This window comes from Lissotriton helveticus, chromosome 8 (assembly GCF_964261635.1).
Source record: "Lissotriton helveticus chromosome 8, aLisHel1.1, whole genome shotgun sequence".
In the NCBI taxonomy this organism is placed as follows: domain Eukaryota; kingdom Metazoa; phylum Chordata; class Amphibia; order Caudata; family Salamandridae; genus Lissotriton; species Lissotriton helveticus.
The window spans coordinates 1716467832-1716482773 of record NC_136069.1 but is presented as its reverse complement, the minus strand read 5'-3'; the positions used below and the strand labels follow the sequence as shown (position 1 = coordinate 1716482773).

The 14942-nt window shown below is 42.7% G+C and overlaps 1 protein-coding gene across 1 annotated transcript in view; it reads right to left on the bottom strand.

The window, feature by feature from the left end:
* LOC144772177 (TRPM8 channel-associated factor homolog) overlaps nucleotides 1-14254 on the bottom strand; it is a 109173-nt gene extending 94919 nt beyond the window's left edge. Inside the window, exon 1 of the mRNA XM_078656314.1 lies at nucleotides 13638-14254. Within this exon, the coding sequence (XP_078512440.1) occupies nucleotides 13638-14254 (617 nt within the window). The remainder of the gene's footprint in view (nucleotides 1-13637) is intronic.
* Between the last annotated feature and the right edge of the window lie 688 nt (nucleotides 14255-14942).

The window sequence follows — 14942 nt, the reverse complement described above, 5'->3', positions numbered from 1 at the left end:
TTATCCTTAAGGCTACTCACTCCTGTCAATTAGATGCTCTCCCTTTCCCCGACTGCGAAGCTGCTTTATTCAAACTTTCAGTCTCTTTTCAACTGACAATATCGGGAATACTCATTTACCGCCCCCCGACAAACCCACCCGGTGGCTTACATCTTTTGCCGAATGAGTAGCCCCGCTAGCATTGAAATCAGTTATTTTACTTTCTTGGGGGACCTAAACCTCCACTTAGAAGACACGCAAAACAGCCCCAGCAGTACTTTCTTATCTGATTGTGAGGCCATTAACCTGATACTCAGAAATCAGGGTCCAACTCATCAAGCTGGCCATTTACTCGATCCAATTATCTCTAACATTCTGCTTGATTGTAGCACCCCTGCCCTTCCCCTTGACTGGTCAGACCATTTTGCCATCTCCTTTAGTTTGACCGTAGAGAGCACCAATAACATGCCCTTCCCTGTCATCACTAGCAGTTATAGAGCCTGGTCCAAACTAAATATTCCTGCACTCAATGCTACGCTACTTGCTAGCCGCCCTACTTCCGAACAAACATGTATATTATTTAACCAGGAAGTCCATCTCTTGCTGTCCTCCAACATCAACCAGCATCTGCCGCCTAGTTCCAAACGCCCCACTGCCCATCTCCCTCCAGCGTCTTGGTTCACGAATGATCTGAAAATTATGAAATCTAAATGCAAACAGCTAGAAAGATCCTGGAGAAAGACATATGCCTTAAACGACAAACAAAACTATCGTTCTGCCCTTAGGCAATACCATCTAGCCTGCAGAAAGACGAAAGCCTTCTATGTTTTGGAGTCCATAAATAGCACCTCCAACCGGCGGAAAGCCTTATTCTCAACGGTGAAAAAGTTAGCAGGCTCAAACACTTCCCCAACTCCACCGGCATTGGGAGAGACCCAATGCAATGAGATTGCAGATTTCTTCATTTCTAAAGTAGACATGATCTACAAATCACTTTCCACAGTCCCTCCTAATACTCCTCAAGACCCGACTACCCCGGACATACCTGACTCCCCTTCCCTGACGACACAAATTTCAGAATGGCCCCAGCTCCAGCAAAACTCGCTCCGCGACTGTATGGCCAAGGTTAACTCAGGTTCTCCCCTGGATCCAATCCCCATCCATATTCTCCGTCAGCTTTCTCCAGACTTACTTCTAGTTATTCAAGATCTCCTTAACTCTTCCTTACGAGAATCCATAGTCCCGGACGAATGGAAAAGAGCTATGATGATTCCTCTCTTAAAAAAACGTGGCGCAGACCCCAAGACCTATTCTAACTACCGCCCCATTTCCCTGCTGCCAATATTTAAAAAAATTCTGGAGAGACATGTCAATACTCACCTTACCTCCCATATCGAGGCAACAGGCTTTCTACATCCATCTCAATCCGGGTACCGCACCCATTTCTCTACAGAAACCACTCTTCTAGGAGTTACTGAGAACTTACGTTCCCGCCTCGATCAGGGTGAAACCTTGGCGCTTATTCTTTTAGACTTAAGCACCGCATTTGACACAGTTTCACACCCTGTTCTTTTGAAAGCAGTGGAGGCGGCCGAAGTGACCGGACCTGCATTGGCCTGGCTCTCTTCCTATCTCAGTGATCGTTCTTTCCAAGTCTTCTCCTCCAATTCTGCCTCTTCTATGCATTCGTCTGCGCATGGGGTGCCTCAGGGGTCCTCACTTAGCCCAATGCTATTTAACATCTATGTGAGGCCCCTGGCTAGCATTGTGGAAGACTCCGGTCTTTCCCTTTACTCATACTCAGACGATACCCAACCATTTTTTCACTCTCCCCGGCCAAAACCTGTGCTCCATCTGCTCTCAAACTGGGACTCAGCAGAGTTGCTGAATGGATACGGACCAATCTCCTGAAATTGAACGGGGACAAGACGGAAGTAGTCATCCTAGGCAAACACAAACACCTCTTGGGCCCCCAACATTGGCCTCCAGAAATGGGGCCTCTACGCCTGCCTGTGACACAGGTACGGAACCTGGGCTTTGTCCTGGATGACTCACTATCCATGCGACACCAGGTTGTCAGAGTGGCAGCCACCTGTTTTTCCATCCTTGGGTGGCTCCGCAAAATCCTCTGGATGCTCCCGGACTCCACAAGGCGTACGGTAGTCCAGGCCTTAGTCATCGCACGACTGGACTACGGTAACGTACTTTACCTTGGAGTCACCGCGGAGACACAGAGGAAACTCCAGCTTGTTCAAAACTCTGCTGCCCGCCTACTTTGCAAAATTCCCTGGAGATCATCCATTTCCCCCTATCTCAAAGATCTACATTGGCTCCGCATTGAAAACAGAATTAAATTTAAGACCCTCTCCTTTATGCATAAGATCAAGCAAGGGCTAGCCCCTGCGTACCTCCAGTCTATTGTCCAATCATACACTCCCTCCCGTCCTCTTAGATCCTCTTCTCAAGGGAATTTCCTAATTCCACGTTTCAAACTGGCAAGAATCGGCAGACGATCCTTCTCCTGCCTTGCCCCAAATCTGTGGAATGCTCTCCCGGCTCCACTGAAACTTGAGCCTTCCCTGACAACATTTCGAAAAAAGCTCAAAACCCTGCTTTTCCCTCAGTGATAATCCTCTGACCTCATTACCACTGCCTTCAGTTTTGTGCACGCATAGTTTTCCTTTTGCATGAGATCGACCCTGATGCCTTCTCATATGTCGATGACATATTCTTGACGGATGATGTATTACAGCAGCATCTCTTGCTTGTATACCACATTATTACACATTTTGCAAATTTTGGTTACAAATTTACATCACCTTCTTGGCTGTCCTTTTTCTTGGTTACAAACTCAACAATGAAGAGAGGGGGTTGGCCCCCTTCTTTCTGGAGAAATGTTCTGACTTGCAACCTCCATTTACACCTAAAAATGTTGAATCCTTGCTGTTTTTTTTAAATTTTGGGAGGACATACATTCCTGATTATGTCCAGCGCAACAGCTTAGATTCATTGATTCAACCTTCTTTTTCGGCTTCCAGTTGGCTTTCGGAACATACCGTGATTCTCCGGTCTTTGCAGCCTGATATGCTTGTGACAAACTTCTTGTTAACATGTGACAATTCAACAAAGTTGGTCATAAGGAGTGTACCAGGTGCGTTAGGTTTTACCTACTTGACTTTCAATGAAGGGTACATGGTCCCCGTTGCTTACAAATCGGATGTATGACGTTACAACGCATACTTTTACAACGCATACCATTGCAACGAATTTTTTACAACGCAAAAACTTTTACAACGCATACCATTACAACGCATGTTTTTACAACGCAAGTACCTTTACAACGCATACCATTACAACGTAAGTATTGGTAAGTATATATTATTTTTTTTATTTTAAATTAATTGAAATTAATATAATTTAATTTAATTTAATTAAATTAATTAAAAAAAAATTTTTACCCTGTACCCCAAAAACCCCAAAATGACCCTGAACCCTAAAAGTACCCCTGTACCCCAAAAACCCCAAACTGTCCCTGAACCCTAAAAATACCCCTGTACCCCAAAAACCCAAAACTGACCCTGAACCCTAAAAATACCCCTTTACCCCAAAAACCCAAAACTGACCCTGAACCCTAAAAATACCCCTGTACCCCAAAAACTGAAAACTGACCCTGAACCCTAAAAAAAACCCTTTACCCAAAAACTGAAAACTGACCCTGAACCCTAAAATTACCCCTTTACCCAAAAACTGAAAACTGACCCTGAACCCTAAAAATACCCCTTTACCCAAAAACTGAAAACTGACCCTGAACCCTAAAAATACCCCTTTACCCAAAAACTGAAAACTGACCCTGAACCCTAAAAATACCCCTTTACCCAAAAACTGAAAACTGACCCTGTACCCTAAAAATACCCCTTTACCCAAAAACTAAAAACTGACCCTGAACCCTACAAATACCCCTTAAAAAAACCAAACATATATAATTTTAAATATAATTATATACTTACCAATACTTACGTTGTAATGGTATGCGTTGTAAAGGTACTTGCGTTGTAAAAACATGCGTTGTAATGGTATGCGTTGTAAAAGTTTTTGCGTTGTAAAAGTTTCGTTGTAATGGTAGTGCGTTGTAAAAGTTACGTTGTAAAGGTTGTTTCCCTTACAAATCACATTTGTGTACTCCAGTTGAGATGCGTTTCTCTTCTAGTGAAAAAATATTGACCGCAGTTCAGATAGCGATTCTAAAGGAGCTCTCCCTGGCGCAAGGTAAATGTATTTATATGAACTCGCTGGTACCTGCTTTGGAAGCTGTTATGAAGGCTAGTGTTCCGAATTCCAAAGCCTAGCATCCATTTTGGATCCAATGGGCTAGCTCTTTGATGTTGGCTGCTGTCAACTTTATTATTGACCCTTCTTTGCAGACGCAGGTGTTTTTACAATATGAACATGTTCATCCACCTCCTTCGTCCTTGTGTTAGGCTTGAAAACCCCATTCTCGTTATGCACTTGTCCCGTATTATATTAGGTTAGCAGTGTCTGGATAAATTAGACACCATTTGTATTCATGTCATGTAACCTACTGAGTTATCCCTGCAATGTGTGAGCTTCAGTTAGCGAGTGTGACTCCATTTTGTATTTCGCAATTCCTATTAGGCTGTGTCTGAACTAGGCCTCGTTACTTGTATTGCTTGCCTCAGCAGAACACTGTATTTAGTTATTATTTCCTTTCCTGTTCAAGGTTGCTTCTAACTTACTAATGAATAGTCCATTCTGCCATCACATACCTATCCGTGTATGTAGCTCTGCTCCCATGTTAGGAGATGCTGAGACCCAGCACGGCAACCTTGAGACTGTGATAGTGTGTACCCATCCAGCAGGTTGTAGCCAATCCTTCTGCGTCTCTTTGTTCATGTCGGGCCTAAGCTGGTAACTTTCCACTGTGGGCTTATTTGAGGTTTTTGGAGGAATGATTATGTATTGCAGACTGTTGGAGAGCCAGACCCTCGGCAGACATCTTAGGGTGCAGGTCAGACTTGGACTCCTCTGCAGAGTATTGCTAATAAGTCCTTGTTCATATCTTCTACTGTCTGACTGACTCTTCATTTGGTGGAAGGTGAGCAGGAGGTTGTAAATAACCCTGGTGGCCCCTAAGGGCCAATTCCTTCAGTTGGTGCCCAAACATGGACCCGCAGGCGATCCAGCTTGCCCATAATCCGGTTGCAGGGTCGGAGTTGCATCTGGTCGGTCGGGCGGATCGGGGATCCCCACATGATAAGAGCAAGGTTTTCTTGGCGGCCCCACCCATCTGATCGGACGGCTCCTCATCTAGTGTCACCGGCTGGGGTCCCGAGAAGGCAAAACCTTGCATTTGACCATTTGGTCAGTCGAGTCCGCAGTGTAGAATAACTTTGCTCGACTTGAGTGCACCAGGTGAGTGATTTGATTCTTACAAAAATGTGGTGCCATGCTTGAATGGCACGAGCCTATGGGCTGTGTCTGGTACAGTCTTTGGACTGTCTTGTCTTGATCTTGGTGGGTTTGCGAACCCTTAAAAGACACAGAGTGTTTGTGAGCAGTTTACCAGGCCAACTAGAAATTCGGCCTATTCTTGAAAAGGCCTGGGACTGTTTGTGAACAATCTGCCAGGCCAAATAGAAATTTGTCTTACTCTTAAAAAGGTCTGGGGCTGGAGCCTGTCTTCTTGTCTTGGTACATTGTATGGACTGTCTTGTCATGGTGCAGTCTGAGGACTGACTTGTTTTGGTTCAGGCTAGAGCCTGACGTGTTTTGGTTCAATCCGAGGACTGACTTGCCATGGCTCAGTCTGAGGACTGCTCTTGAGAGCTCTTTTCGTCTGTGAGTGTGTTTTGTGAATATGGTGCACCATCAGTTTGTTTTTGGTATGGTCTGAGGACTGTCTTTTGGGAAAAAGTATTTGTAATCTTTCTTCCAGGCAAAATAATGCCTTTGGCTCTTTTTCGAAAATGCCTGGAATGAGTTTCTTGTTGTCATTGTTGTTCTGCAGATGCATGATTGATGGAAGATCAGCCGGCACAAATAATAGTAATAATATATATGTTTAATTTTTGCATAGAGTGAATGGTTTGAGAAAGGACGGAGGAATGCGTACTGGGGAGAGAATGTAAAATAAGACAGTTAAGGAGCGTGCTGCGATGATAAAAGAAATGAGAGAGAAAAGGAGGGGTGCGCTGATGGTACCTAGATTTTCCATTTTGCTTTGCACTTTGCAAAAGGACAAAAGCTGTTTTGAGCTACAGACATGCAGTTGCTTTTTGCATTTAATTTGAAAAATGTGTTTTCAACATTCAAGGTAGTATATATTTGTGCTGAACAGGCACGCATTCTAAAAAGTGCAGTAGGAGAAATGAAATACATAGATTGTGATTCAATGTGGTTTTACAGGCCTGCTGTTCGGCCTTGAAGATAAGTAAGGTATTCCCAAGGGGGGCTCAACGCAGAGAGCAGTTCGAGAATTGAGGCACTGGGAGAGGCAGGCAGATTTAGGAGGGAAAAAAATATGATGGTATTCAGAGGGTTTGGTCAGAAAAGTTGCTTGCAGGGAATAAAATAGTCTTACAATGGGTGGTTTCACAAGCAGAAATAAAAGGTGCTCAGGAGTTTTTTTTATATGCAGAAGGCTGGAATTAATTTGAGTAAGCTGTCCAGGGCATATGTGAATTCTTTTCTGAAAAAAATAAGACCACGTTTCAACAGGTTGCTGTGTTTGAAGATGAGTTTTTAGGCTTTAACTTTTTTGGCATTACCAAGTCCATTGTGGCAAGAGTGGAAGGTTCACATTTTCCCACTTAGGAAACAATATCAAAGTTGTAGGAGTTTTAAAAGAGAAAATGCAAAGTCAGTTTTAGAGAGGGTTGCGGCAACAGTAGGTTCATTTGAGGAAGGTTACCAATTTGTTGTTTGTGATTGAGGCCCGTCGGGAAAAGATTTGTTTTGTAAATTAAAAACAACATAGGTCACCGTACACCAAATGATGTTAAATATCAGATTTCTGATGGGAACGTACAGTGTAATATGGCCCAACAAGAGACAGCTGTAGCATTGTTTTCATAAATGACAGTTGACACATGACCCTCTGATTTTATTGCTTTGAACATTCAGCTGTTCTTTCTGTTTCTGCTGTTTTTGCTCCTGTTATGTCCCTGAGGCTGCTATGGCTATGACACATCGTGCTCTTTCTTTGTCTCTGCCACCCATGGCCATTATGTTGTTAGGCAGCATTGTCATGTATCTGGGTCCTGTAAGTTAAAGGCTTGTCGCCAGGGGAAGAGGTGAGAGTGAAGGTGTGTCTAGATCATAGTGGGCAGGATTTGTGTCCTAAAAGGGGGATTTGATTGTTTGTATACAGATTTGGTTAAAATTTTTAGTTAATGTCTAATGGTTGTGAGCATGTGATGGGTTTGGCATCCTACTATTACTGCGCCCAGGCAGGTGAATGTCTGATGACGGGCCTTAATGGAAGTAGTGAATAGTGTTTGCCCTTCCCCCCCCCCCCTGAGTTTTGTGGATGTGCCATCCGCTTTGTGGGCAACAGGAGGATGCAGAGCTGGGATTCCTACAGATTTTGCGAGCCTTGTTGTACATGATACAGGATTTGGTTGAGAAATGTGTTGACAAGGAGACAATTGGTAAATTGTAATATTCCCATTACATTGATTGTGTTTACATTTTTGTGACTGATTGGTGGGAAGTTCATGAAAAATGTGGATTTCCGAAATCCTGCTTTTCTAGCTATGTTTCTGGTGATGGTTCTTTCTGCTGCACAATATTTTTTCTATCACTGATGCAAAATACATTCTTTGGCGGTACTATTTCTTTCAATAACAATTCTTTGTGCAAATTAACATTGATTGGTAAGATTCATAGGCTCTGCTGCACCTCTTAGGACTATGCAGAAAGACAGATCATCTATAAATAGGTTTTAAAAGTGGTAGTTACTTGTTTATTGTTTTAGACATGCAGTAAAAGTAGTAGGGACAGTACAGTTACATATTGTTAGACATGGCATCCTTGGCGTGGTTTTCCCTGACTTTTGGCCTCTACCTCCTATGTTTTGATGCTGTGCTAGTTTTTCGTTTTTGCTAACTTAGATGCTTTGGGTATTTTGCCACTGCTGATCAGTGTCACAGTGCAAGTGCTTTCTGTGTAAATTGATATTGGGCTTGTTCTTCCTCTTTTACAAATTCTGTTTTGCAAGTAGATCCATAGTGTAGGGCACTGGGTGTGCCAGGGCTTGTGGATCAGGCGCTGCCGATGGGCTTGCGGTGATGATTGAACCGCTCGCATGAGTGACCTTGAAAGGATGTCTCGGGCCTGCCACCGCGGTGCCTGTGGACAGTTTGTACATAGGGCACCCCTATAATGGGCCCAGGACCTCCCTGGGTGAGGTGTGGTATGTGTGAGGAGTGGGATACGTGCTGGTGTGTGTGACGTGTCCTGGTGGTGTACAGCTACCATTTTTCTTATTCCCTATTGAAGGGCTGCCCTGCTGATAAGACAAAATGGGGAATTCTTGGGACATTTTACGAGTATATCCTTCATAGGGATAAGATATAAAATAAGAATGAGCTCAGAATTTGATAATACATCTTTTAGTAAGGATGGTTTTTAAAGTCTGTGTTTGAACGCAGAACTTTTAGGAAGAAGATATTTTCTTGGCCAACTTTTCTGTGCATTTCTGTCTTTTTGTGGATTAATTGTCTTGTTTCAGTGTGACAGAGGAAGGGGATGTGCATTTGGTGTGGTGTCCTTTTATGGTGTCTTCACTGTGTTACTATGAATATTGGTACAAATACTTTACACATTGTCTTTGGGATAAGTCTGTCTGCTCGTGCCTAGCTACAAAAGGGGTAAGTATTGTCAACAGGAGGTCACCTGCTTAGGTCACCTTCTATCGAAGGGGCTAGGAGATTATCTCCTTGGCGAATTAACACAATAAATGAGGTGCATGAAATTGTCTTTTGGGCAACTAACAAGCTGCATTTTTCTTTGGCTTCTGTGCTTCTTACATATATTGTTGTGTGCTGTTTTGTGTTGTAAGTACACAAGACGGTTTGTCGTGCGTGCTTTCTGTCTTTGACGCTACCACAAGAGCCCTCCCGAGCGGTCCAGGAATGGTCATGACGGTGGCCGTCTCCCTAGGAAAATCGGTTGGACTCGCTTTAGACACTAATTTGAATAAACAGAGACACAGGACCTCACCAGTGTACATCTAACATACTATAAAATAACGCTGTTTGCAAAAATTGTCATGATTAAAATGTGTCACCTTGAAGCACTGCCCTTCCCTTTTAAATTGATGGAATTGGAAATGAAATGGAGATGAAAGGACGGGTAGACTAGACTGATGTTCCCTTATCTGACCCTCAATGGGAATTAAATGTCGATGGCCCTTGTTTAAGTTCCCAGACGGTACCATCACTATTGCACATGCCACTAACAACACTGCATACAGTCACAGAGACATCACAAGTCCCTTATCAGTTAGCCTGTGTAATTGAGCTGACAGCCTTTACTAGAGATGGTGAATTTGTAGGCCAGAAGGAAAAAAAGAAAGTGAATGCTGCTAGATGCATATGTCTTTCCCTTGGTTATGATGACACCTGACCCAGTTTGTGTAAAAAGTGATTTCTTTCCCTTGCATGTCACATTTCTTAATAGTGGTAAACTGTTTGAAGAGCACATAGCTCTACAAAAGCTTGTTTGGAACAACAAGTTTTGCTGGAGAACTCATGTACTTGCTATATTATGCTTAATTAGTCAGTTATTTACATAATACGAATTCATGTTAAATTAGCAATTTTACGTTTTCCAGCAACAAATGTAACTTGAGAGCATGGTCACAAATGTACTATTTATGTTGGCTTTCTTAGAAAAATAATTCTAAAGGTGTCTACAGACCTGCACAGCAGCGAAGGATCCCAAAGTTGAAGCTGTCTCCTGATCGCTACGACTTATTGAACACAAGCTTGCTAAGACACGAAAGACAAACAAGCCATTGATTTGAAATTCCCTTTTTGAGGTTCTTCAGATAAATGATATAGGAATGGACAGATGCAATGATCCAAAGTATGTCCCAATTGTTCTTCCAGAGCTTAGTACACAAATTAAAGGCATACCCCACTACTTGGTGTTGGGAGAGAAAAAATAAATTATATAAAGTTTTATCCTTGCCAGTTAACTGAAAGTTCATATTATGTCCACAAATAGGTCCGGGACACCCTGCAGTCACAATAAGGAGGGGCACGGACGTGATTCACAGCCTGGCTGCTTGTGATGGAACATCCATGAATACGACTGAGGCAAAACTGCAGAGCAAAATGGTGTGGACGAGGCAGTACCACCAAAAACAAAAATATAGAGTGGCTATCCAGGAGCCCCAGCCTGTTGGTCTACTTGTGCCTGAGTCCCAGCCTGAGGGCTTGCCTGTGTTGAGTCACTGCCCCTTAGTCCGCCTTGAGTTTGACCCCCCTTTTCCCTTGACACCTCTGTGCCTGGAGTGACAAGGTACAATATACGCCCGAAGGAGGAACAGTGCACCAAGGGATAGTTGGAAAGTAGGGATGGACTTCATCGATGAAGAATAGGCTGCAGGTACCCTGTCTAAGGTGCCAGCAGTAACATAGCAGGGTAAGGAAGATTGGTGCACTGACCTGGGCACTGGAGAGGATTAGTGAGAGCGGGTGCCCTATCCTGAGTGAAGCTTATATTTCCAGAAAGAGTTAGACGAGTAGCTCCACCGCCGGTGCTCAATAGCGCCTACGCCAGATGAACAATAGGAGCCTACCAGTTATGGCTCTCTGAAAGACACTGGAACGAAGAGTTTTACCCCTCCGCCTGTTCCCTGGTCACCAATTCCATTGTGTTATATTTCTCTTCCAATCACCATGCATCCGTTTGGTCACCCAATTGATGAGGAAAATAGCTTACTAAATGAGGATACAAGTGCCTAGATTGGTGTACCTCTGATTCTGTTCTCCAGTCCCAGATATGACATTTATTGATTTACGCACTGCAAATGAATTTGTACATTTTGCACCTGTCATGATAGTTAATATGACAGTTCGTTTTTGTATCTAGGAGCGGGGGAGATTAAGGTGGGTGAGAACATATGACTTCAATTACAGACCGAACATGACAATAGTCCCGTCTTAAATTCTGTATCATAATGTTCACTTCACCCATGGATCACAAGTTCATACCTCGCATCCGAGGGGATGGTTTGCAAATATTGCATTTTATCAGGTACAATGTAAAAAATATGCTAAACGAAAAATAGGCCCTTGTATGCACTATCTCCTAGCTTGTTGTGTCAATTGAGTAGGTACATCGACTCCTAAAAAAAGGATATCCATACACTACAAATGCTAAGATCATGCTTCAGAAAGAGATCGAAAGGTGGATGAGCATTGATGTAGACACTTTTAGGTCAACATGTCTCTTATATTTTCTCTGCTTAATAGCGAGCATTTGAACATTTCTGCGTATTAAGCTATTGATCATGTGAATAGAGATTTCCCCTCCTGATTAGAATTGTAAAGCCCCTTGCCTGATAGCACCAAATAAAGTTACTTAGCCTCCACTGCTGAAAGGAGGTTCTGTAAAGGCTTCAAAACCCCATTCTCCTTATGCACTTGCCTCGTATTTTTTTAAGTTAGCAGTGTGCGGCTAAATTAGACACCATTGTATTCACGTCATGCAAACAACTGAGTTATCCCTGTAATGTGGGAGCTTCAGTTAGCGAGTGTGACTCCATTTCGTATTTCGCAATCCCTATTAGGCTGTGTCTGATCTAGGCCTTGTTACTTGTATTGCTTGCCTCAGCAGAACACTGTATTTAGTTATTATTTCCTTTCCTGTTCAAGGTTGCCTTCTGACTTACTACTGAATAGGCCATTCGGCCCTCGCATACCTATACGTGTGTGTAGCTCTGCTCCTACATTAGGAGATGCTGATACCCAGCACGGCAACCTTGAGACTGTGATAGTGTGTACCCATCCAGCAGGTGGTAGCCCATCCTTCTGCGTCTCTTTGTTCATGTCGGGCCTCGGCTTGTCACTTTCCACTGTGGGCGTGTTTGGAGGTTCTTGGAGGAATGATTGTGAGGTGCAGACTATTGGGGCACAGTTAACAAAGACATCGTGAATGCTGGCGGCACCATGGAAACAGAAAATGTAGAAAAAATATTATTTACACATACAATAAAACTTTTTAAAAATCCGAAATACGATGCAACTTTAATCCTTACTTTAAACAGTGTTTACATTTATTTTGTTTCACTACGGAACTATATTTATAAATGATAATGACATTTACTAAGTAAAACATACATTCTCTGTCCCCAAAATGTTTTGTACACAAGCAAATCATCACACATCAGCCTGAAAATTGGAAAGCGCACCATGATTGAATACTGTACTGTTCAGTGAAACAATTGTTCAGTATTGTCAAACAGAGTTATACACATAGAATAGTCAAACAAGATTTTTAAAATACCAAAAGGTTCTTGCCTATGACTATCTGTGGGTCAACTCTTTGCTTTGTTGAAAAACTTAAGAAACAACTTTAAATAGCAAAGGATACATAGATGTTATACTTGGGAAATACAATTGAAAAAAACATAGAAATTCAACAAAGGTGACAGGGATGTTATAGTTAGTAAATAGATTTTTTTTTTTTAACTAAGAAATTCACTTAAAAAACCAAAGGTTATAGGGCCATTATAGTTAGGAAATAGAATTAAAAAACCCTTAGAAATTCACTGAAAACAGCAAAGGTTATAGGGACTTTATAGTTAGAAAACAGAATTTAAAAAACCTTAGAAATTCACTGAAAAAAGCAAAGGTTATAGAGACTTTATAGTTTGGCTCAGGTTTCATTCATACAAAACAAGTGAAATTCAGCAATTATAGTTAGCTAGCCTAACTATAACTTGCGCACATATTACATCTCTCATGACATTGTCGGTGACATCACTGATGACATCTCAAATACTTGTGTGAGTTTCCATTGTGAATCAGAGTGATCAGGGAAATCATGAGCAAATGTGATGAAAGGTGTAAATATATTTATTTTCCACAATTATCTGTATGTATAGGATTGTGGAAAAGTGGCCAATTACTGTAGTTTTCATTTGGTTTGAAAGAAATAAGACATTTTAGTAAAAGTATCACAAAAATGAAATAAAGACAATTTCAAATGTAATCTTTGTGGCACAATCTGCTAACTCTAAAGGCGTATTTTATGCAGGGATGAAATGCTTACATATATTTAGGAAACCAGTCATACACAGCAGTGACTTATACATCTTTCTTACTAAAGGCAGACGTTACAGCTGCAGAAACTGGGTAGTTCTCTTAGTAAGGAAAAACGACATAGCTCACACCTGCCTGCAGGTTTTGCTTATTTGTGATGTAATTAATCTTTTTTTGTAAGTATGGCTCACATAGATAATAAGATTCATGTGTGAAAAAATAACAATCTGACATATTTCCTTTGTATTAAAGTATGTGCAACTCTTCCTACATAATACATACAAAAGAAGAATTGCATCATTGAAGCAGGAGTTTATCAAATTGTCAATCACCACAGTTTAAGTATAAGGTCTTATATTCACTTACCCAACAAGCAATGGGCAAGGGGGAATTTCTTTGGAGATTGGCAAAACTCCACCCTCAACCCGGTTGGATGTGAAAAAGATGCCAGACACATTGATCACTTCGTTTCCAGGAAATTCAAAGCAGATTTTTTCTGTGCCGTGCTTGGAGGCCCAATCCAAGGCTTGACCTGCGATGAGGAGACCGCCTCCGTTCTTCACCAATGCAATAAGCTCTTTCTTCTGAGTGGCATTATAAGCGTCCATGCAATACACGCCAAAGGATTCCAGAAACCCACCAGTGGACTGCACCTTGATGCCATGATCAGAGAAGGTCTTCCCTAGGGAGTCAAAGGTAGACTGGACACCAACCAGAGCATCTGCTGAGGGTTTCAGCCACTGGACAGCATTGAGAAGGAGCTTTGAGAACTTTGGGCTATTGAGGTAGGACTCATGAGAGATTACCACGATCCGACCCTTCCCGTAGTGACTAGCCGCGATAAGAACTTGGCCAGAGTTGCTCACGAGTAGAGGGAAGGCTTTATCCCCGACCAGGAGTAATTCGCAGGGAATGGAACTTCCTTTAAAGTACAAAGCGTCAACGCCTTGAGTCAAATTTGCATAAGATCCTTTGAAACTCATTTCAATGTAGTACCAGTTCCTGAAAAAATATGAATAAAAATCAGAATTACCATTAGCCATCCTTGCAACACCAGCAATGTACTGTGAATACATCCATACTAATATAATAAAGAGAGAGACCAAACCTTTGAGGCGGGTAAGCTCAGGAACCACAGCGCCAACCGGAGCGCCACATGCAGCATTGGAAAGGTGAGGCAAAGCAGATGGACGTAGACTATACACCGGCGCAACATATACTTTGGAGGGGACAAAGCACGTTGTGTGACAAAGTAGTCCGTTGGAAGTAGCGCCGGCTCTGAGGTGGGCGTGTGCGTACGTTTGGAGCACGTGAATAGCGTTCTATCGAGGCGGCTGAGTACGCCATCGGGTGACGTTTAGAGCGTGTGAATAGCGTTCTATCGTGGCGGCTGAGTACGCCGTCGGGTGACGTTGACGCAGCGTGTGGCGTCTCAGTGCATCACGCCGTGTTGTGGATGCAGAGCCCGGGCACGATGTGCACGGCAGGAAGGCAACAGGCATATATCTCTGAGGCAGACTGTGAGGCCAGAACTTCAGAGCAGAGACACACGCGCCGGCGTATGCACATATCGCTGGGGCGCATTCTAATTGCAGACATGTCTGTCATACCCGGACAACGTCGGGTCGGGCCGCTAGTTACATATAAAAGTAACGTGTTTTAATGTAACAC